Source organism: Macrobrachium rosenbergii, chromosome 22 (genome assembly GCF_040412425.1).
Source record: "Macrobrachium rosenbergii isolate ZJJX-2024 chromosome 22, ASM4041242v1, whole genome shotgun sequence".
Classification (NCBI taxonomy): Eukaryota; Metazoa; Arthropoda; class Malacostraca; order Decapoda; family Palaemonidae; genus Macrobrachium; species Macrobrachium rosenbergii.
This window is the reverse complement of record NC_089762.1, coordinates 15,285,944-15,309,661: the sequence shown is the minus strand read 5'-3', so window position 1 is coordinate 15,309,661 and position 23,718 is coordinate 15,285,944. Positions and strand designations below refer to the sequence as shown.

The window sequence follows — 23,718 nt, the reverse complement described above, 5'->3', positions numbered from 1 at the left end:
TCCAAAGAAAACAGTGCTTATAGCAGCAAGGAAAACAAACATAATTCCTTGCAAGAAGGCTTATTTGACCGATGGGTTTGAAAATACAAAACAAACACATAGTCAGCCACCAAACAAGGTAAAGGAATACTCAAGTTTAATTAATAAAAGCTCAAATGGCAAAAGTCTGGCAGAGAGTCATGAAAGATGTCTGGACTCGATGGCAGCCAGAAGAAAAGTGGAGATCAAACCGGCAGGTGAGCAGGGCTTCCCCCTGCCTGTCAGTAGTTGACTACCTTGTCAATAAGTTTGAATGGTTGTTCCAGCTCATTTTCACAAGCAAAACCCTATGTTAAGAACAAAGGTTTGTACTGTACTTGAGTAGGAACAAAGGTTTGTACTGTACTTGGGTAGGAACAAATTTAAAATTTATTATGAGAAAAGAAAATAGTAGATATTTCTAGAGAAGAGGAGAAAAATAGTCTGCAAATCAGCCATCTGAGAAAGATTTTAAAAAAAGCTAGCTCAGTTGGCCAAAGATGTAAAATGAAGTTTTCATAATAAAACTAATATTGTAATACTTACCTGAACACCTGAATTAGCCCTGGTCACCTACCAGCCCGAACTACATCCCCATAGCTTTTACCCACTAAGTGGATAATTAACTGTCAGCATTACCAATGCTTACAGGAAAATCTTGTCAAATGAGTTACCTGAAGTACCGTTGGCAACCCTGCTGCAAGTCCCGGCCGAGTGAGGCCGAGATCCCCAATTGCGTTATCCACTATTCAAATTGAAGTGGGGAGGAGGGTGGGAATCATTCAGGTGTTCAGGTAAGTATTATAATATTAGTTTTATTATGAAAACTTCATATTGCAATACACTCCCTGAACACCTGAATTAGCCCAATTAACAAAATTTAGTGGAGGTGGGATCAATCTAATTCAGCCCGACCTGCCAACAAGGAAAGCAGGTAACTCATTATTCACCTACTTTGTTTAAATGAATGTATCCTCACCTGGTTATCCCACTCGGCAGGTGAGAATGTCTGTAGAGTACCCCTAACGTCAGTCTCATGTATAGGTACTGTGAGTCGAGCTACCTCTCACGTGGTATTCAAACCTCCTCATGGATAAAGAGTAGCAAAATAAAAACCAACCTACCATGTGGCTAATCACAGCCTCCCACGATTAGTGGAGAACGACGAACCTCCCATGTGGCTAATCCAAGCACTCTCATGTATGGAGGGTCTGAGACGAGCTACCTCTCATGTGGTATTCAAACCTCCTCATGGATAGAGTAGCAAAATAAAAAACCAACCTACCATGTGGCTAATCACAGCCTCCCATGATTAGTGGAGAACAACGAACCTCCCATGTGGCTAATCAAAGCACTCTCATGTATGGAGGGGTACGATGAACCTCCCATGTGGCTAATCAAAGCACTCTCATATATGGAGGGGTATGAAGAACGTCCCATGTGGCTATTGTAGCCTCACATGTATGGAGGAGAAGTTGAGTGTACATGATCTTTGAGTTCTTCGCCGCCCGTTGCCGCCGATGTCTGCGCAGAAGAGGTTGAAGAAACCAAACCTGTCCACTAGATCTGCCTATCTTCACAGTACTAACATCAAACTCAATAATCTCACTATGAACCCCGACTAACAGAGAATCCAAAATTCCAAATTTCCTCAGACTACATTCATTACCTAGAGTTCCCCCTACCCTTAACATTACTACGTAATTATAAGATCGAGTTGGCTGTCACAAAGGGACCAAGCGAGTAACTCTTCTTCGAAGAAAACTGAATGTCTTTGAGGTAGAAAAGTCGTGAAAACCAACACCGACTTCCAAGTGGCCGCCTCTAAGAACCTCTGCACTAAGAGAGTACACCCTTAGCTAAATGAACACACCCACGATAGAAGGGTTACCGGCTACACACGGACTAAGAGAATAACTTTCATGTAAAAGAGAACGATGCATCTCCCAAGTGGCTATTCAGAGCCTACCCATTAAGGAGGGAATGAGGCAGTGTGCCGAGCTGATGACCCTCCGCCCTGCAGGTTGCGGCAAAGGCCGACGAGCACAGAAGTATCCCAGCGCCGACGAAACAACCTAGGCTAGCCTACGAGAGCACCTCTCTGGACTCTCGTAGGGAAACTATCAGAGACTAGAATACTTAAGACGTACTAAACTTAAGTTCATGTGATTATACTATCACTGTTGCTTAAGATTCTAAAGCCTATAGTACGACCATTCTAGGAAGAGACTTTGCCCCTCTGACAGAGACAGTGCGGTGTTGCCTCTTTTTCAATGTCCTTTCAATCCTACATCTGTCAAGAGAAGCCAATTACCTTTGGGAATACCTAATCTCGTCTTAAATTGACTTTGTAAATCCTGGATTAACCTTCAAACTTCAAGCTTTTTGTTTGTGCCTGTTATCAAGCACGTGTACTATATTAGAAAGTTGTGAATGAACTTTGTTGTCCCACTTAAATTAGATAAAAAAATTTTCAATATATGAAAATGGTAAATGCAAGAAAATTGGAAACCTATATTTCGATTAGATGCGCTTTCATTTTCAGTTTCGTTTATTTGGATGCTGTACTGAGCAATGTTCTTGAGTTACGTCATCTATTATAGTTTTTTATTACTGTTCCTTTGCTGTTATTGAAGTCATATAATTGTGATATAGTTTGGTATCATTTTGAGTCACCCAAGTTTCATCAACATAAATCATGGATTTATATCCATCCTCTCGAACTTTTTCATTGTCCGTAGAAATTTCGTCCGAGCACTGACCACATCTGTTCGTTCCATGAGAAAATTTCTTCCATTCACCTTTCCGTATCTAAACCCAATTTGTTTTAATATTTTCCGTAATGATTCCTTGCATCCACTGAATCCTATATTTTCTTTAAATGCAAACAAAATTTTTTCGAGTGTGGAAATTTCCTCTCTGAGGTAGAAATTTAGCACTGACCTTCGTAAAGCACACTTATCAAAGTTTGTCACCGGTTTTGATCTTAAGCGTGTTTTCTGTGGGAAAACAGGAGTTGCATATTCTTCCGTCTCTTCAGCTTTTTTAACAATACAATGAATAGTCGATTTACTTAGCTTCGTTGCTCCAGTAGACGTTAAGCTGCTTTTGAAACGTCAGGTAAGGGACCGTTGTTCTTTTTTTCCGTGATGAAGTACTTGTAAACGTTCCAAGCTACTTCTCGGGATGCTCCAGGCAGAACTCGTCTTTAAGAGAATAATCCTTCATTATTTCTCGGATTAAACGGCTTAACCATCCCGAAAATGACCTGCTTTAAGCTGACAGGAATTATTGGCAGCGCCTGTAAAAACATATGCCACGTTTCTAAATTACATTAACACTGATGATGATTTATGAACGAAATAAATTTCAGTGGGAGCGTATACATGTCCGAAAATACCTAACACTATTCTTATTGCAATAAACACAATCGTTTTCTCTTGACAGGTTTAGAATTAAAAGAACGTCGAAGAAGTGGCATCAACATACTGTCTCTGTCAGTGGGGAAAAGTCTCTTCCTAAAATGGTCGCACTATAGAAGGAACTCCTCTATCTGGTTAACCTAATACCCACCGCACTACGTGAATACTACCTTAGCTAAATGAGCGCACCCTAGATAATAGACTTCGCCGTTAAACGTGTACTAAGTGAATAACCTTCCAAGTCTTCGCACTAAGAGAATACCACCTCAGCTAACTGAACGCACCCTAGATAGGAGAATTCGCTGCTATTTGCGGTGGGGTGAATTCAACGTCTCTTAGGTACAGGAAGAAAACACAGACCGCAAGTAAACTACCTCCAAAATAGAAGACTCTGAACTATTCCTTAGAAAGGAAGATGAAGTGGACATACTCCGAATACTGTGCAGTAATGAAAATAACAAACTGTTAACTGCTAAATATAATGTCACGTCAATTAAATTGTGTTCAAGGGCATAAACCTCGCACCACACGAGATTCGTGAAGTGTGCCCGCAACTGTGTTTGTGTAGTGAGCGCTTATGAACCAGGAACCAGGAACCCTTTCTCCGAAAGTAACTAATCGCATCCTTGACAGCGGATGGGAAGGATTCCGTGGTGAGACAAGAAGTGTACACAGAAGCGGACGGAGTTACTCAACCTTTGATAAATATTCGCATCGGACATAAAGACATCTCCGCTGATGCCGGAACCGAACACTTGCAGATAAAGAACCTTAAATGAACGAAGCACTTTTAGCCTCCACCACGACTTCCAGAAGAAGAGAAATACTTATTTCCCGCCTAGGAAACCAGCCTAGGAAACTTCCCGAAGCTCGCCCATCTTTTTATCTGCAGCTAAAGCCAAAAGAAAGAAAAAAACACCTAACCAGTTATCTTAACATTAGAACTTCCGACAAATCTCATGAAGGAATCCAAGGGAATGTAATAAATCAAAGAAGATCTTACTACTGTACTATAAATTTTTGGGAAGATAGAAAATGTACCGCTAAGTGCTGAGCGGTAGCCAGCAATAGCCGAAAATGGAAGGATCTTGACTTTCCAAAGGAATAAGAGAAAACCAGCTATCTCGGTTATGGCAGGCCTAAAGATGGAATGACCTTCCTTACGACACAGACTTCCCCATGTCAAGCTGACCTGGTAAAGCTTACGGGTTGACTTCTCAAGCTGAAAGAAACACTGTCTAGGCATAGCTTTAGAGTGTCTGGACTGTCTAGCTGTTCGCTCGGCAGTCGCCGCAACTAATGGTGAAAATGCAGTTGTCTAAAAGATCTTCCGCATGAGGAGGAACATCGGAACTTCCGTAAGGAGCATTAGGAATTCCGGAACCGAGGGCGTTAGGTCCAGCAAGGAGCTAGAGTCATAGACGTCTTGACACTACCGCAATTCCTGGTTACCTGATGAATGATACCAAATGGCGGAAAGCATATACCTCTAAGTTCTAATGATCTTGTTCCCCCAGAGTTCTCAGATACAACACGGCAGTTACAATGTCGCAAAGCAGACCCACTACTGTGTTGCGCACTAGGACTGAGAAACACCTGAGGGCTTCCTTTACAGCCCTGAGGTTCCCAAAGGTTATGACTCCTCTCGTTCCCGATCCCTCCAGAGGCCCGAAGCCTGGGTTCCTCTAAGGTTGCTCCCCAACCTTGATATGAGGCATCTGAGTACAGATGAACGTCGGGAAGAGGGGGGACTATAGACCTTCTGGATGTCAGATGCGCTTCTGACTATCACAGACGATCCGACAAGCCAGAATCGTTCCAGATTATACCTGACACATACCTGAAGGGAAAGCATGCGGACACGGACAAGACCTGGAATGAGAGAGAGAGAGAGAGAGAGAGAGAGAGAGAGAGAGAGAGAGAGAGAGAGAGAGAGAGAGAGAGAGAGAGAATCATTCTCCCTAAGAGGCTTCTTCAAGAGGGTACCAGCTGTTCCCTGATAGACAGAAACCCTCTACTTCAACATTTTGTATCCTCAACGATGCATAATTGCCGACACTGGAGACATGAGTTAGAAGCAACAAGTTTGTATACTGGCCACATCCCTTGAACCCAGAGCAGCCACACTAATCAGAGCTTGCTGTGACGCTACTGCTGACAACGGCTACACAAAATTGACCATGGAGGAGATATCCTCCTCCCTAAAGGACTGATGCAGAGCGCAAAAGGCACCCTCAACAGAACCCTCTCCAAATGTCCGGATAGTGAGGCGGAAGCTTTAAAAGTAGTCCCTCCTCTTCTGCCAAAGAACGTTGTACAGTCAGGCGACATGTTAACCTGGTATGCCAGCCCTATTGACACCGAAGTGATGAGGTGTCAGGCAGTACCGGACCGGAGGGAGTATATCCATCTTGTTTGAGAGAACCCTATCAACCCGGACACATCCACATAGAGTGGGACAAGGCCTCCGAATGGCTGCAAAGGTGTCCTCCAAGATACAAGCCTCCCTAGATGAAACTGAGACCAAACAATTGACAAAGGAACCCGAGAGAGAAGAGCCTCAACAGATACGTTGAGAGGAACCCTGACACCCGCAGAAGGGTTAACCGCTACCTTGTTAAAACCCTCCTGAATACGAAGCAAGGTTGAATCCTGCTTACTCGACCCTATCAAAGACACTAACCTACGTCTGCCTCCCTCAGTGCCTGCCCGACACAGTCCAAGCAGACTAGATTCTTTGATGATTGAGCAACTACCGGTTCTGTCGCATACAGCGACTCGAACATCGTTTGATTCGGTAGTAGGCTCCTCCGGAACCTTGGATTGAGGATAAGTGAGGATGAAGTCTACCATCCGCTTATACTCATTCTCATTGGCTGAAGGAGAACTAATATCCGGTACTGGATCCTCTTCTTCAAAAGAACAATCCAGTCGGACTGGTCCGACCGAGCCGGAACAGGAAAGAGGCAGGCCGACCCCTAGAAAACGCTGAACTTGAAACCCCGGAACTTGCTACACCTGGGTGCGGAGACAGACACCTGACGTATCAATCGCAAACATACTGGAGGCACCAAAGTAGGTTGCGCAAACCCTGCACCACCCAATGGGGATGATGCAACACCTGGGCCAGCCACACCTGGGCGGACCACGCCCACTCCTGAGAGCGAAGAGGCCGCAACACCCGAACCACACCTGGGTGGACCACGCCCACTCCTGAGAGCGAAGACGCCGCAACACCCGAACCACTCAAATCCGGATGTATCAAAACCGCATGAGAATGGAAATCCGGAACTGAAGACCCAGAATCAACCCCAAACCAACATGGATGCCTAGATGGAGGAACAGAGAAAACCTGCCAGAAAGTTGAGAAAGAAGAAGCCGAAGGAGGGAAGAAGGAAGAAGCCACACTCGGAGTAACCACCGGAGCGCCCAACGCCGACGTTGGACAGATGGAGAAGGTCCCAACCAGACCGAACTCAAAGGAGTATTAAAGGGGAAGTTGCGAGATACCGAATCGAAGGTAACAGAAGAAGGTAAATTACCAACTATCCTGGAGAATGGAAAGACTGCGGAAACTATCGGTGCTGATACACTGAACGCTGGCACAGGCGAATCGCCGACTGCTGTAGCATCCGCAAGAATTGCGGAGGATACATTACAGTTAGGAACCCGTAAAGAATGAAATAAGGAGTTGCTGACACCTCCGCAAACACCTGAGAAGCAACTAGGCTGGATGCCTGAGAAACTATCTGACTGATACTACACTGTATCTCCCTACATAAAACACAAATAGAATGTCGATTGTGTTTGAGGGTACTCATCCTATGCTTGCAGGACGTGTAGGGCCGATGAGCATCAGCATCTCCAGCAGAAGAAGGCTCTGTTGTTGAAGATGTAAACAAAGTGGAAGCATCGGCACTAGCAGACGGCGACGTCTTCTTGTCTGACTTATCCAAACGAGTCCAAAGTACCAATCCCAAAGTCAAAATCGGGAGAGAAGTTCCAAATTCTATCAGTGAAGTATCCATCCAGGAGAAAATGCGTTGAAAACAGTCCAAATTGTGATCTGATGTCCAAATTCTTAAATGGGGGTCGGGCTAAATGACCAAAAATTCGCCTGATGTGGGACACACCCACACAGCATGGCGAACAAAAAGCAATTGGGGATCTCGGCCTCACTCGGCTGGGACTTGCAGCAGGGTTGCCAACGGTACTTCAGGTGACTCATTTGACAAGATTTTCCTGTAAGCATTGGTAACGCTGACAGTTAATTACCACTTAGTGGGTAAAAGCTATGGGGATGTAGTTCGGGCTGCCAGGTGACCAAGGATAATTCAGGTGTTCAGGGAGTGTATTGCAATATTAACTCTTGATGAAATTCATAACGCCAATGCAACTACCATGTTTTACCATTGTTTCCCTACGACACTTGCAAGCAAGCCAGAGGTTTGTGCACAAAGTGTTGAAGCTAAGTACGTAAAGGGTAATTGTTTTGGGGTATGCTAAAATGGCTGGCACTCATAAAGGGAAATAAATATGTTGAAGGAAAATTTCAGTAACCTTGTTGTTTTCAGTACTTAACAGCCAGAACAGTTGGCAACTGTGCCCAATGCAATGAGAGGATGGATAATGATGTTTTTTCAGAGTGGTTTAGGCATGTATTAGTGCCAACTGCCAAGGATAACTTCAAGAAAAATGCCTTCATGCAAACAGTAAGCATTTTTTTTTGGACTACACAGAGCACACCCTATTGCAGAAGAGCTTGTTTGTAACAATGTCTATGGTGCATATCATCTAATGTAACCAGCCTCTTCAAACCTATGGATCTGAGGGTTATTCCTATGCGAAATAAGAAATTTTCCTTTCTTATAGGTGCAAATACTTTGAATAAATTTGTTTTAATGAGGCATTATATCTATTCATCAGTTGTGTTCAATATTTTAATGTTCTGAATAAAATTTATGCAAATGTTTCAAGATATATATTTTTATTGATACCAATGTGTATGCATCACATTCATTGTGTTTTGTGATCAAGTAATCTTCAATTGTTGAACTATATGCAAAAAACCAGGCATTAGGATGGATGGGTAATTTGCATACACCTTTTCCCCCATGCTTATGCAATCCATTAAGAGTCCTTGATGTTACTTTTCTCTTATGGTCCTCTGTAAATGCAGAAGGTCAACAGAACTGTAGTGACTGTGTGTAAGGATGTAGTGCCCTTCAAACCCCTTAAATCACAACCCAGTCTCAAATGCTGGTCTGCTTGTCATAATAACAGCGTTAAACTTCATCCCATTTCTAGTGATCCTTCATTAATCTAAATGTCTCTGCACCTTTTGCAAAAAGGTGTTAAACTGCAACGTCTTTTTTTGTCTCTGGCCATAGCTTTGCTATCCTCTTTCTTTTCAAAGTCCTAATTTTACTTGTACATTTTGCCCTACTTTGAGGTGGTATACAGTATAATAGTTACTACTTACTAATCAACTGACTAAAAGACACTGACAGAATAATGACCCACATACAAAAGTAGCAGAGAGAAAAAACTTACTTTTCGCTTGAAGAATCATTTGATGTCCATTTCTTTGGGCCCATGTCCTTAGTATGCTGCTTATCTTCCTATATAAAAATTAAACAAAATGAAAGTTAGGAAATAATCAACAACTTTAATCATTTTTCAATATCTCAAACCCTACATTTGTGATGAAACAATTGTTATACTTGCATGAATCATCATCATTATATTACTTTTTCCTGCCTCAATATGTAAGCTGTTTATAAGAAACCGTTAGGAAATAACAATTAACAACTTTAATAATTTTTCAACATCTCAAACCATACACTTGTGATAAAATAGTTTATATTTTGCATGAATTATCATCATTTTTCCGGCCTCAATATGCATGCTTAATTTTCTATACTCATACTTTGTTCATTTTTTGTAAAAAGTTGAATTCAGTACCAATGTAAAATAGGCTGGCCATGCAAATTGTACAAATTTTCTTCTTGAGAATTATATCACTGCATTTAACAAAGGTGATGGGGAAAGTTTTGTGGAACCATTGTTACTGTACAATTTTAAGTGCGACTCCAGAGTCTATCTGCCAGAAATCTACTGTTAAATTCTATGGGGTTACTCCCCTATATTCACTACCTTCTCTTGTATACAGAATAAAAACTGCTGCATACATACTGCTTATGTAATATTTCTCTTTACCAAAGTAAGAACACTTGCCAGTTACTGTTCAATATTAATGTAAAAGAGAAAAGGAAATTATAAGGAAAACTGAAAAGATTCAATATAAAATTAACTCAGGTGAAGCAGCCATCCTTTTTGACAGGACATGTGGAACTGAGGGTCTACATCTTTATTATTATTACTATCACAAGCCAAGCTGCAACCCTAAATGGAAAAGCAGAATGCTACAAGGAATGCAGCCCAGTACAAAATAAGGTATGAAATCATTATGCAGTATATATGAAAACCTTACCTCGCAAATTTCACCAACATAATAGTCTGCCATCATAGTTCGTGCATCTGTTGAATGACCAACATCTTCAAATGCTTCAGTTGTATTTCCGCCTGCCTGCTCCAGCAAAACCTCTTCACCACCAGGATGCTGAATGAGATAATATACAATCATTATCTAAAAAATCAATCAGGTTTATTTTCACAAAACAAAATATTACCAAGGAAGTATTAAAACAGGTTTTCTCTATCATATCTTTTGCAAATATACTTGCATAGCAAATGAAAATTTTAAAAATAAAAATGACATTTTTATGATAAAATAAAGTTTTAAATATACTTACCAAGTAATTACATAGCTATAGTTTCAACTCGCACGGCAGCTTGAATTAAAAAATTTGTGGGTAATATTTCAAAGTTTAGCGCAGGTGACTGTCCTGCCCACTAACAGGAATACCAGGAACGACTTAGCAGACAACCTCATTCTGTTTATGCCATATGTCCATCGGAAGGGAGGAGGGAGGGCTCCGATCATGTAATTACTTGGTATACATAAAACTTTTTCATAAAAATGTCATATTTGCATAAAGTAACTTACCAAGTAATTACACAGCTGATTCCCACATTGACAGGAGGTGGGGATACATGGACATATTCTACTCCAAAACATTAAGACATGTAATTAATTTGAAACAGAAAAGTTTCTAGCATTGAATACAATGCTTGTCGTTCATTATTAGTTAACAAAGCCTGCAGTAGAAAACTGCCTCTGGTTGGTGCTCAACTTAACCTGTAATTGGCGGTATAGCCAAGAGCACCTGCTACTAAGTGGAAGTTTTGCAACGAAGGAGAGGTCTGATGGCTGGCAAAGCATTACTGGAAGTTCTGCAGCAAAGGAGCTAACCAGTGGCTAACAAACCTTCAAAAAGTACTCTTGCCCTGGGGGCAGTACCACAACAAAAACAACCTGATAACACTGTCACCTACACTGAAATAAAAACCATGACCCATCCATTGAGAGTGGTGGGTGCTCCAGGTACATTGTATCCCCTGGCTCCAACAAAACGTGGCACTTTACTGCAAGGTGAAAAGATAGTAAGAGAAAATCCTATGCTTCCTCTCGTGATACCATGCCAGTTACTAATAATCGCAAGGTAGTGCAAAAATTTAAACACTGTTTTAACTTTCCTGAAATATAGTGAGGAGTGAAGATCAATTACACTTCCAAAAGTTCGATTGTAGAATGGACGTCAGGGGGGTAATATTGCTTGAAGGCTAATGAGGTAGAAGCTGTTCTGATATCTTTAGCTTTCATTTAAAAGTAAGCCAAATGCTCTCCTGAATCTAAAAGTGAACTCAGAAACCAAGTCTGGTATGTTTTTAGACAGAGGGCGAAGAGTCCTTGCCAGAACACTAAAGGTTATGAATGGCCCTCTGTACTTCTGACCCTGCTCAGGTAATACCTGAAAAATCCAACTGAATAGAGAGCTCTCTACTCTTCGCCAGAGCCAAGGATGCGGGGAGAGTTGGCGCCAGATGAGTGGAAGCTGGCGCCAGGCGCTGGGTGTTCTGAGTTGGCACCAGGCTGTAGGTGTGAGCTGGCTGCCAGGAGCTAATTGCTAGGGAGCTGGCGGCACTCCTAGGTGCTCAGGGCATGAGCTGGCGGAAGGCAAGCTGGAAATCAGGTGAGGTAAGAGCTCGGGAGCTGGTGGGCGCTTCTGGGAGCCTGGAGCACTGTTTCCAGCTGTCAAGAACGTCTTCTCTTCCATTAAGTTCTTGAGAGAGGTAGAACAGATATGGGACACGGAAGGGTCCTTGTTCTTGGTTAAAACATCCTATGGTAAATGAGCAAATTGCGTTACTGAGTCAGACGTAGCTCGATAACCCCTGAAAGGAGGAATAGGAGAGATTCTAGCTCTCCTCCAATAAAAGAGGCAATACTGCCATTGAGTCATAGGTGTCTCGAAAGAAGAGACTCAGAGTCTGAGACTCTCGAATCGGAAAATTGTGCAGTAGATTGGTAGACTGAGCTACAAGATGACATCTGCATCTTTCAAATGCCTCTTGTAGCACCTCTGGAAAAGCCTCTCCTTCCTCACAAGTACCCGGACAACCAAATGGCTGTCTGACCACCCTTGGTGGTATCTCTAGAAGTGAGGTTGTTTGAGAAGATATGAATAATAGAAGGATTCTTGGAGAGTCCACCAACAACCATAGCAAGTTTAGGAATCATAAATCATGGTTCAAACGGGGCCATGAGGGACATCGTAACGTTCCGTCAAGTCTGAAAATGTTCAGACCTTCCTTGACCATGTTGAAAGGTGGTAGAGCGTAGAGGTCCAGGTTGGGACGATCTTGTAGATTGGTGTCTGCTGCTGCTCATGCTAGAAGGTTCCTTAAGGTGGCAGACAGCCAAGGTCAGCCTGCCCCATAGATACCACATAACCTGACAGATCACGGGATTTAAGGTCCACTCGGGAGTAAGAGTGAGTTTCTGATGGCTCAGTTCGTCAGTCAAATTCCAGTTGGACTAGAAAAAACTTTATTTATCTTCCACAGTAAAACTCTCTTGCTGCTTGGTGGTGAGAAAATTCTAAAGAGAGTCTCTTTGCTAATGTAAAAACGTTGCTTGGTGGCGAGAAAATGCTAAAGAGTCTCCTTGCTAATGTAAAAATGTAAGGACTGAGGTCTTGTCTAAATGGATGCCACAGTCTAGGAGTGAGTGAGGGTCGAGAGGAACTGAAGCCCTAAGCAAACAGCTTTCAGCTCTCTGACACCTATGTGAAGAGTGACTGAAAACCAGGTCTTGGGAAAAACAGCGGAGTCCGGCTATGATTCCTTGATATAATCTTCAGAGTTGGTATGTGGACATTGAAGTAAGTAGGAAAATCTGGTTATCGTCGTCGCTAGATGTGCCATAAAACTGGATCACGATAACCGAGGCCACCAATAACCAGGGACTGCCTGTACTGCTATTTTTACGCCAATAAATGATAAATATGTAAAGCTTGTATTATGATGAAATCAAGTGAAAATAGCCAATGGAATCTCGATTTTTTTACAGAAAACAAACTCCCCGAACGGACAACTTCATTATTAACGAAAAAAATATCTAAATTAATTTCACAATGAGAGGTATTTAAGTTATATTTCAACTTAAAAACACTTTGTATAATGAAAAATAACCTTGCCCTGTATAAATAAAGTACCTAGAGATTCATTTAAGCTAAATAGAAGCAAGAAAAGCGCTCTGAACCAAGTTAAATATGGCGAAATAAACACCACGTAAACGACTTCCAAACCAAAACATTGAATGCTATGATCGCAATTTACAATACAAAAGCAATATGAGAATATGTACAATATTTTATTGGATACAGTGAATTAAGGCACAACATTTTAAAAGATCCATGGAAAAGATGCATATTCGTTATGATGATGTTTGTATAATGCGGTATGTGAATATAGAGTACAGTATAATGTAGGCTAGACTACCGTATATGTATACGATATACCATAGTGTAGGCTAAGCTAATTCTTGTTTGTTACTCAATTTCTCTTAGTATGGAATTATCATAAGTTGCTCTGCATGAACCTCCAGAATTAGCCAATATTAATAATTACTATACTGGGTATGTATAATGTATACTTTATAGTGTAGGCTAGGCTACCATATATGTATACATGGTACCAAATACCCTAGTGAAGGCTAGGCTATATTCGAGATACGTTTTTTCCAACAAACGACAAGTTTTTTTTTTTTTAGCCTAACCCCCTCGTAAGTAGGATAATATCCGTATAAGCATTTTTAGTTTTTTTGTGTCTGTGAACTATCAAAATAGGCAGTTCTAAGTGTTTTTAGAAGGGTTCTAAGTATTTACTGGGTTTAGCTATTCGGGTATTGTACGCATCCCTCACGAATATGGGGGGTTTACTGTAATATTTCACTGAAATCCAATTAGACAACCGGCAAATAATAATAATAATAATAATAATAATAATAATAATAATAATAATAATAAAAAAAGCTGCCGCAAATATCCAATGTTTACGTCGCGAGCAGCAGAAACAGAATGAGGTTGTCTGCTGAGTTGTTCCTGGTATTCCTGTTAGTGGGCAGGGCACTCACCTGCACTAAACTTTGAAGCGTTACCCACGAATTTTTTAACTTAGGCTGCCGTGCGAGTTGAAACTATAGCTATATAATTACTTGGTAAATTACTTGTATAAAATTTAATTTTTAAACATTTACCTCTATATTAATATGATAGCCATAAGGCCCTGCATCAGCAGGAGGGCAGTCGAGTATAAATGTGAAAAATATTTTAACTTAATTGTTTAGTTATACTGTCTCCTGACTCCTTCCTGTCATTGTGAACTGTGTTCATGTGTCTATAGTTCTGTTTTATTTTTGCCTTTCTATTATGGTAGCTGATTCCCACATTGAAAATGGATGTGAGAAATGTATGAGGACTCATAAATTAAACCTCCTAGAGAACAAAATAAATATTGCCTGGAATGAGATGCTACTTACCTTAAAATCAGAATCCCTCTGTTAGTACTGCAAGGGAAACCAATTTCGGTCTGATGACAGTGGGACAATGGCCCTGTGCCTAGATCTTACAGTAATGATGGCAAAAGAAAGCCTTTGTCTATCATTAGGCACCTTCATACTCTCCAAAACTCAACATATCCTATACTGCATAGGAATACTAGAGTAGAACTACCCAAATCCTTCAAGATATGAGTTTCCCTGCTGAAACGAGAGGCAAAAGGGCTCTGCAGTCTTCAGCTTGAATTTCTCACAAACAATGCTGGGCAAATACTGAGTTACATCTCCATCACACTGCATTTACAACTTTCTCAAGAGAGAGATTTTTAAGGAAACTAAAAGAGGTAGCCATGGCTCTTAACCCTTAAAAGCCGAGCCTCTATTTACAAAAACGTCTCCCGTATGCCGGCGGCGTTCAGTGAGTTAGCGCCGAAGCGGAAAAAAAGTTTTTTTCAAAAAATCACAGCACGCTTAGTTTTTAAGATTAAGAGTTCATTTTTGGCTCATTTTTTTGTCATTGTCTGAAGTTTAGTATGCAACCATCAGAAATGAAAAAAATACCATTATCATATATAAATATAGAAATATATGACAGCGCAAAAAAATTTTTCATATATAATTTTATACAAATCGCGCTGTGAGCAAAACGGTTAAAGCTAACAGGTTATTTTGTTTTTCTTTGTATTGTACACTAAATTGCGATGATTTTGGTATATAACAAACTGTAAAACGATCAAAGCAACACAGAGAAAATATTATCAAAAATGATGCATGAATTAAAACATGCGGACGTAAAAATTTTTTTTTTTTTTCAAAAATTCACCATAAATCAAAATATTGTGCTAGAGACTTCCAGTTTGTTGAAAAATGAAGCTAATTGATTGAATATTACTAAACTGTAAGTGTTTTAGCTTACAATTGCAGTTTTTCGACCATTTCGGTCGAGTTAAAGTTGACCGAAAGTAGAATTTTTCTATTTATCGTGATTTATATGAAAATATTTCAAAACTGATAAAAGCTACAACCATGAGTTATTTTCTGTTGTATTGTACATGAAATTGCACACATTTTCATATATAAAACCGTATGTAACGACTAATATAAAACTGTGCAAATATTACGACAACGTGACGAAAGAATTTCTGAGATGTTCGCAGAGTTACCGCTGCGCGGAGTTTTTCAAAAATTCGTAAGGAAAATGTTTTTTCAAAAAAGGTAAACGATTCACCATTTCAGTCGAGTTAATTTTGACATAAATCGAAATATTGTGATAAAGACTTCCAATTTATTGCAAAATGAAGGGAAACGATTGAATATTACTAGAATGTAAGAGTTTTAGCTTACAATTGCGTTTTTTTACCATTTCGGTCGAGTTAATTTTGACCGAAGGTTGAAATTTTGGCAGTTATCGTGATTTATGTGAAAATATTTCAAAACTGATAAAAGCTATAACCATGAGCTATTTTCTGTTGTATTCTACATGAAATTGCGCACATTTTCATATATAAAAGTTTATGTAACGACTAATGTAAAATGATGCAAACATTACGACAACGTGATGAAAGAATTTCTGAGATGTTTGGCAGAGTTACCGCGCGCAGACGTAAGGAAAAATTTTTTTTTTTCAGGGAATTCTCCATAAATCAAAATATTGTGCTAGAGACTTCCAGTTTGTTGCAAAATGAAGGTACATGATTGAATATTACTAGAATGTAAGAGTTTTAGCTTATAATTGCGTTTTTACCATTTCGTCGAGTTAAAGTTGACCAAGCTTGAAATTTTGGCAGTTATCGTGATTTATATGAAAATATTTCAAAACTGATAAAAGCTACAACCATGAGTTATTTTTTGTTGTATTCTACATGAAATTGCGCACATTTCCATATATAAAACTTTATGTAACGACTAATATAAAACGGTGCAAACATTACGACAACGTGACGAAAGAATTTCTGGCACGGACGTAAGGAAAAAGTTTTTTCAAAAATTCACCATAAATCGAAATATTGTGCTAAAGACTTCCAATTGGTTGCAAAATGAAGGTAAATGATTGAATATTACTAGAATGTAAGAGTTTTAGCTTACAATTGCATTTTTTTACCATTTTGGTCGAGTAAAATTTGACCGAAGGTTGAAATTTTGGCAGTTATCGTGGTTTATATGAAAATATTTCCAAACTGATAAAAGCTACAACCATGGGTTGTATTTTGCTGTATTTTACATGAAATTGCCCACATTTTCATATATAAAAACTTTATGTAACGGCTAATATAGAACAGTGCAAAAATTACGACAAAATGACGAAAAGAATTTCTGAAATTTTTGGCCGAGCTATCACACAATGCGTAAGAAACAAGTTTTTTAAAAATTCACCATAAATCGAAATATTGTGCTAGAGACTTCCAATCTGTTGCAAAATGAAGGTACATGATTGAATATTACTGGAATGTAAGAGTTTTAGCTTACAATTGCGTTTTTCGACCATTTCGGTCGAGTCAAAGTTGACCGAAGGTTGAAATTTTTTGTAGTGGACGTACGGTACGTCCACTTGGCACCCAACAGACAATTTTAGTTGACGTATGATACATCCAGTAGGCGTTTAAGGGTTAATGTCATGGAACTTGACCTTCAACAAGAGTAAAAGATAAGTGCCTAGACTGATGTGCACTTCCTCAAACAAGTTTCTAAGGAAGATAGCCACGATGTTCTTGTTCATTGGGACATCTAGCCTACTGGGTCTACAAAAAAAAAAAGTTCTTGACATTATGTCTGTCTGAGATCCCAAGTCCTTTGCATGCAAGCACAAGAACTCTGACTGAACACAGGGAGGCGTTTTTCCCATCTGAAACCAAGGCGGAAAGCCCAGTGGACTTAAAAAAATGAGGCAGATCCCAAAACTTGAAATTATTCTTTGCCCTGATGACTGGCAAAAATTAAAGGACTGCTCCTTAGGATGTACAGCCCTTGTTAAAGGAGAAGGCCTGTGGCTCAATGACCCTTTTAGCTATGGCCAAAGCCAACAAAAATAGGGTTTTAATCATCAAATCCTTATGGGAGTCTGTATTCAAGGGTTACCTTCATCCAAATTCCATCCCAAAGATTTTACAAGGTATTTCAGAATCTCTCTTTGGAAGGAGAGTTTAGATTCCTTCATGTCCACAGAAGTGGAAATATCCAAACCTATGTGGCTAAACACTGAAACAACATGGAATGATACCCTTTCAATGCTGGGACTGACAAGCTTTATAGTGAAGGTAATTCCAGAATTTAATCAGATTATTTATAGAGGTAAAGGTACAAGAAATCCTTCTGGAATGGCACTAGCCTCTTCGTCCCCTCCTTGAAGCCCTTCAGGACTTTGAGGGGTGGACAAAGATTGGGGCATGGTCTAGACTGGGGTCTGGCTCATCCTCCTCAAAAGGGCTGGGGTTGCAACACAGAGAAAGACTTAGGCACTACCACAGGAGCTACCTTTGGGTGCTTTGTGGATGGAGCCAGCAAATCATGAGTTGACTTCTTCTGTAATGACAAAACTTCTTTAACAGTGTCTTGAGGGAAGAGAGGAGAAAACATGAGGGCCGACTTCTGTGTTGTGGAAACTCCTTTCGCTTCTTCAGAGAGCCCATTGCGTACAATGAGGCTAATTCTGCTGAGCCATCCCTAATCGCCTTGTCCGCACAAGACAAGATGTTTAATATCACAATTTTTAAAAGCAATTTGTATTTTTCCTAACCATACAAACCTGACATCCTTTACATTATGGATTACCTACGGCAAAGCTGGACACGGCTGTTAAACTCTTGAACAAGGTTGTTAGGCAGTAACTACTGCCCGGATGTAAAGATTCCAGTTTGCCTTTCGGCCCAGGTTCAGATTGAGGGGTGGCATGAAGTGGGCATAAAAATGTAATGTAAAGGACCTCAAGCTTGTATAGTTAGGAAAAATACAATTTACTTTTAAAAATTATGATCTGTTCCGACACGATATACATACCATCAGTCCTTTACATTAGGAAGACTTACTGGTTGGAGGGAGTAATCTGAGTGAGTCTCTTGAACTGACTGGAGTTCTGCACACCTGGGCTACTCCTCCTGGTCGAAAGAGCGAGGAGTACCATGCCTCTGACATATTGACTGGAGCGTAGGAACTGCAAGATCAAATGTCAGATACTGGACCTTTTCGCATGAGTAAGGAAATGTAACTCATACGAGATAGGCTGGGAAGAATCGAAGAGTCGGAGGCAGTAAGGAAAACCCGAGATAGGGTTTTTCTTATTGCCAGAGTCTCCTTCCTCCCCTTGCTAGAGGAAGGAGCGGAATTGCTTCTATGATTCTATAAGAAAAATAGAATGGGTGCTCGACATGTAGTCTTACCACATCAGACGCCAGATCCAGCAAGTGTTGGTTCGAGTCCTATTTTCATCCTGAAGGAGGAGAGGAAGGAGGACAAGGAAGGAGGACAAGGAAGGAGGAGGAGGAGGAGAGGCCAGTCACTCTTCTTCTTTGGATGGGTGGTAGAGCTTTCGACTGACACGCTGTTGGACCAGTGCTTGACTCTGAACCGCCAATGAAGAATTAGAGGAATTTATTTCTGGTGATAGAAATTCATTTCTCATCATAATGTGGTTCGGATTCCACAATAAGCTGTAGGTCCCGTTGCTGAGTAACCAGTTGGTTCTTAGCCACGTAAAAATAAGTCTAATCCTTCGGGCCAGCCCTAGGAGAGCTGTTAACCAGCTCAGTGATCTGGTTAAACTAAGATATACTTAACTCTTGGGATCCTTCTCACTTCCAGAACCAGCACCTTAGACGAGATGCTACCTGTTCTCTTTAAGGAGCCAGGTAAGAAAAACAATTTGTTGAGCAGCCACCACAGGACCAAGGAAAAAAGGTTCCAAGGCCTGTGGGCAAGACCAAAGGTAGAAGACAAGAGTGTGGTCTATGAGACCATATCTTGCTTCCAGGCTGACAGAAACTTCCGGAATGCAAGGGATGGACCAAGCCATTGACTTCATGAGCTCTCAGGTGGAAAGTACCGGTATCGTCATTGCCAGCTGCTGAGTACCTCCTCCGATCACTTCACGAAGCCAGGAGAAAGATATGTCCTTAGACACTCCTTCCTTGGGAAAGACAGTACTAGTGAAAACGTTGATGACATCCAGGTTGGTCTGGTACTAGGGAGCAAGAAAACTACTGACTTTGTTGTGCCGGGAGGCAAACAAAAAGACGGTAGGGATCTCTCAATCGAGCAGTCTCTTCATGAATCTTTGTGAAGAAAAGAGTGAAGAGCACGTTCCGTCCAGGTCACTCAAAACCGGGGCCAAGCCCCCTACCAATACATCCCCACCGGGAATGTATCTGGCTAATTGAGCTATCAACTATAGGCTAATTGAGCTATCAACTGCGCTATAGAATACTTGAGTACCTGCAAATGTTGACAGATGAAACGGGGGGAAAAAATGATTCCCTCTTGTTTGTCGACGTATGCCACTACTGTGGTGTTTTTCAACGAAACCACCGAGTGTCACAAAACTCACCCTGAAATTCTTGTTAGGCCAAAAGGCTGCCGTGAGTTCAGGATGTTGATGAGAAGGTAGTAACTGTCTTGGTCACATACCATCAAGACAAAATCTTACAGGTGTGCGCCTATTCCCCGATCGGTGAATCTGAGACTAGACACACGACGTGAGGAGAATACGCAAGTATAGTCGAAGGTTCCTTCAATTATGCATTAGCCTAACTCTTTCCTCACACTTCGAAGAGGAAAGAAGGATGGACTGGAAGCAGACCTCCTTCATTCTCCACCATGGGGAAGCTTCTGCAGGATGACAGGATACCAAGACGATTAGCTCTAGCCAGGCTGGCATTTCCCGAATTGGGAGCACTGGGAGAGGAAGCGGGATGGAAGTTTGATGAAAAGAATTGCCGAGACCCTAGGGAAATAAAATACTTCTCCTGAAGGAATCCATTCCCAGGTCTCAGCAAAGTAGCTCCCAGGTCCAGAGACTCTACAAGTATCATTTCATCCAGGCATCTGCAGTAGGAGAACTTCCGCCTGGTTGATACTTCTTACTCTCTTCCCTTCTGCCCTCCTTCCTTATGGAAAAGAGGGTGGAAAGAGACAGTTATGCACACTTTCCTACAAGGGAAGAAGAGGGCCATGTTTCCGCAATCTTCTCCCGAAACCTGGGACTTCTTAGGAGTCAAGGAGGGCTGGCTTGAACTTAAGGTTGTGCCAAGATGATTAAGACCCAAAGGTCTTGGCCATTGTCCAAAGGACATGGCAGTGCCCTGGTACTAACCTTGATTACTGTGGTATCTGGCAAATCTCTGAAAGAGAAAGGCAAAACCAAGTAAAGGTTCGTTCCTAAGGGTCGAGCCAACTTGGCACTTACGAAACTGGAGATCCAAATTAGGACAAAGTCTTTCTTCTTAGCACCAGAACTGCCCAAGATTGCTACCTGGTGCAGACCCATCCCCAAACAGGACTAGTCTCCATAAGGCAGAGTTCTCTCCAGGAATGGTCGTATCCAAGGAGAGAAAGCCTAAAAGTGAAGGGTCGTGGATCCATCAGGAGACTGTCTGGAGGAAACCAAGAGGTGTCCTCCAAGATCACTGCCTCTCGTTGTAGAAGAGGATACCCTTCACGGCAAACAGAGACAGAGAGAGAACCCAGTCCGGATGAAGCAGAGTCAGAACAACCTGCAGTTGGCAAGACCCCTTCAAGGCAAGAAGAATTTGTACTCTGTCAAGGCAGGGGAGGTTTGGCGTCTCGACCTGAATGAACTCCTTGTTTGAAGAAAAGTATTCATCTGGTCGAGAACGCTCTCGCAAGCAAGGACTGCAGCGGCCCCCAAAACTCTCGGCTCCTTCGGGAACTGCAAGGGTTGCGAGTGATGAAGATTATCCATTGGGGAATCCTCGCACTGACAAATCGGCGCGAAGTTCTCCAAAAAACGGGGACAATCGCAACCTGATGAGGGAGACCCTTGCTGCTTCCAAAGTGTGAAACTTCTGTACCTCTCTCCTTGGCGGGAGACCTTGACAGATCCCAAGAAACCCTCCTCGGCTACCTGGTTGTACTACGAGACAATCAGGGGACCGACATCCAAAGCATGCCAGGCAGCCAAACTCTGAAGACAAATTCGACAGAGCTCTCTCTATCTGTCCGTCTCGCACCTTTCGGAACAACCGAGAGGAGAAGAGAACAGGTAGAGAGAGAGAGTACCCCACCTTGTCCTGCCAATAAGACCAGCAGGAGAGGCGGCAAAAGGAGAGTACTGCCGCATGGGGGACGAAGAGCACTTGTGCCGTGACAAAGCACTTTCCTGGGAAAAGCAGAAAGTTCACTTGAACAGAGCTGAGAACCCGATTCGGAAAAACCGAGTGGGGCCGGGACGAGCCGCACCGAACCGAGCTGATCACGCGAATGCAATCCAGACTGGGAGGCAGGCAGGGCAAGCCAAGTCGAGATGATCGTGCAAACACAATCGGAACTGGACAGGGCGGAACTTGTCTGCTGTGAACTAGGGCTAGTTTCCCAAACTCTAAACTCCTTCAAGGTCGAGGCCCCTCGAGAAGAAGGTTCAAAAGGGAATTCTGTGTCTGCTATCCTGCATGCTCGAACCCTAAGGTTCAAGACACAAGGATGAAACCCAGCCAAGCAACCAAAGCAGCTGGTGGGCAGTATCGGACACCTGGCGTCTCGGCACCTTGACACTGGGTGTCTCAGCACTTTCTCTCGTCCTGTGCCTCTTGTCAGGAGAGCGCTCATGATTCACAGAGTTCGAGCAACCCACGAGACTCCCAAAAATTGGGAGTGCTTGCTTTCAGTTTCCTAAGAAATCGAAAAGAGCCAGGGACAGAACCAGTCTTGGACGCAGACTTCTAAGACTGGCACCCCAAAACGTGAGACCCCAGAGTAGAATGCGAATTGGACTCTGCTAGAGGGCAGGAAGAGCCAACGAGAGAAACTTGTCTCCCAGAAGAGAGTCCGTCCCTTAGAAGTCCCGAGGACTCCGGAAGGGAATCTCTTCCCCTGCTTCTTCTGGTGTTCGAACCGATAGGATTGAGACACCAGGCTGGGAACCCAACCGAGCACTGGTAAGCACTTGGGGAGGGCTTTTGGTGCTGGCAGGAAGAGCTGAGACACCAAGGTGCCTCGGCCATTTCTCTCGCACTGCTTCCAAACTGGGCCGGGGAGAGTACTCTTCAAACCAGATTGGGATACTCGATATTCCACAGAATCTCGAGCACTCAGAGCGGCTTGTGAATGAGCGCCTGAAGCAGCCCCCGTCTTGGAGGCGGAACCTCTACGACTAGGAACAGGATCGCAAGCCGAGGTCTGTGCGCCCGCGGCTCCTAAAACACAAAACCCAGGGGTATGTGAATCGGTTTCCTAACCCAAAGGTTGGGAAGAGCCAACGAGAGACCCACTACCTCCTCGGAAGGAGGCAGTCCCTAGACGTTCAAGGGCATCAAGGGGAAAGATGCAGCCTTACTCTCCTTCAGCCGACAGAGGCCTGTCCAGTTCCCAGGACCCCCTCAAACCTCGGGAGAGGAAGGGAAGAGGCAGCAGAGGACAAAATCAAAGATAAGTTGAAGATGGCAGTTACTTTCATGGGCTACTTCCTTCACCTTCACTCCAACATCTTCTACAGGATGGTGGACACGAAACATCGTAACCTTCAGGCCAGCTAGGCAGGAACACAAAGGAAGTGGCCCAGGTCATGACCACCAGGAGAAGCAGCAGGCACGATCAGGACAGCCAATGCAGGAGCTACAGAAGCGGTTCGGAAGGCAGAAGCTACTGCAACTGCCAGGAACGTCACTTCCACAGTGTGATTTCCTTCACATTCACTTTGACATCTTCTACAGGATGGCGGACATCGTAACCTCCAGGCCAGCTAGGCAGGAACACAACGGAGGCAGCCCAGGACATGACCACCATGAGAAGCAGCAAGCACGATCAGGGCAGCCGATGCAGGAGCTACTGAAATGGTTCAGAAGGCAGGAGCTACAGCAACGGCCAGGAATGTCATATAAAAGTCACCAGCAGCGATAGGAACTATCAGGACTGCTGTGGCAGGAGACCAGGAAGAGCTGCCCAGAGACTTTCGTTGACTTAACAGGAGCATAACACAGGAAACAGCAGGAGCAGATGGACCACAGATACGTCAGAGACAATGCCACAGCATACATGAAGACCAGCAATGACAGCGATCGATCCACATCAGCGGGAACAAAGCCGGAACGA

The 23,718-nt window shown here is 42.5% G+C and overlaps 1 protein-coding gene across 2 annotated transcripts in view; it reads right to left on the bottom strand.

Moving 5' to 3' along the window:
• Positions 1-23,718, bottom strand: part of LOC136850597 (cytochrome b5-like) — a 48,846-nt gene that overhangs the window by 21,232 nt on the left and 3,896 nt on the right. For both annotated transcript variants that reach the window (XM_067124271.1, XM_067124270.1), the window contains exons 2-3: positions 9,934-10,062; positions 8,994-9,061 (exon numbers count right to left, since the gene is read on the bottom strand). In XM_067124271.1, the coding sequence (XP_066980372.1) occupies positions 8,994-9,061; positions 9,934-10,062 (197 nt within the window). The remainder of the gene's footprint in view (positions 1-8,993; positions 9,062-9,933; positions 10,063-23,718) is intronic.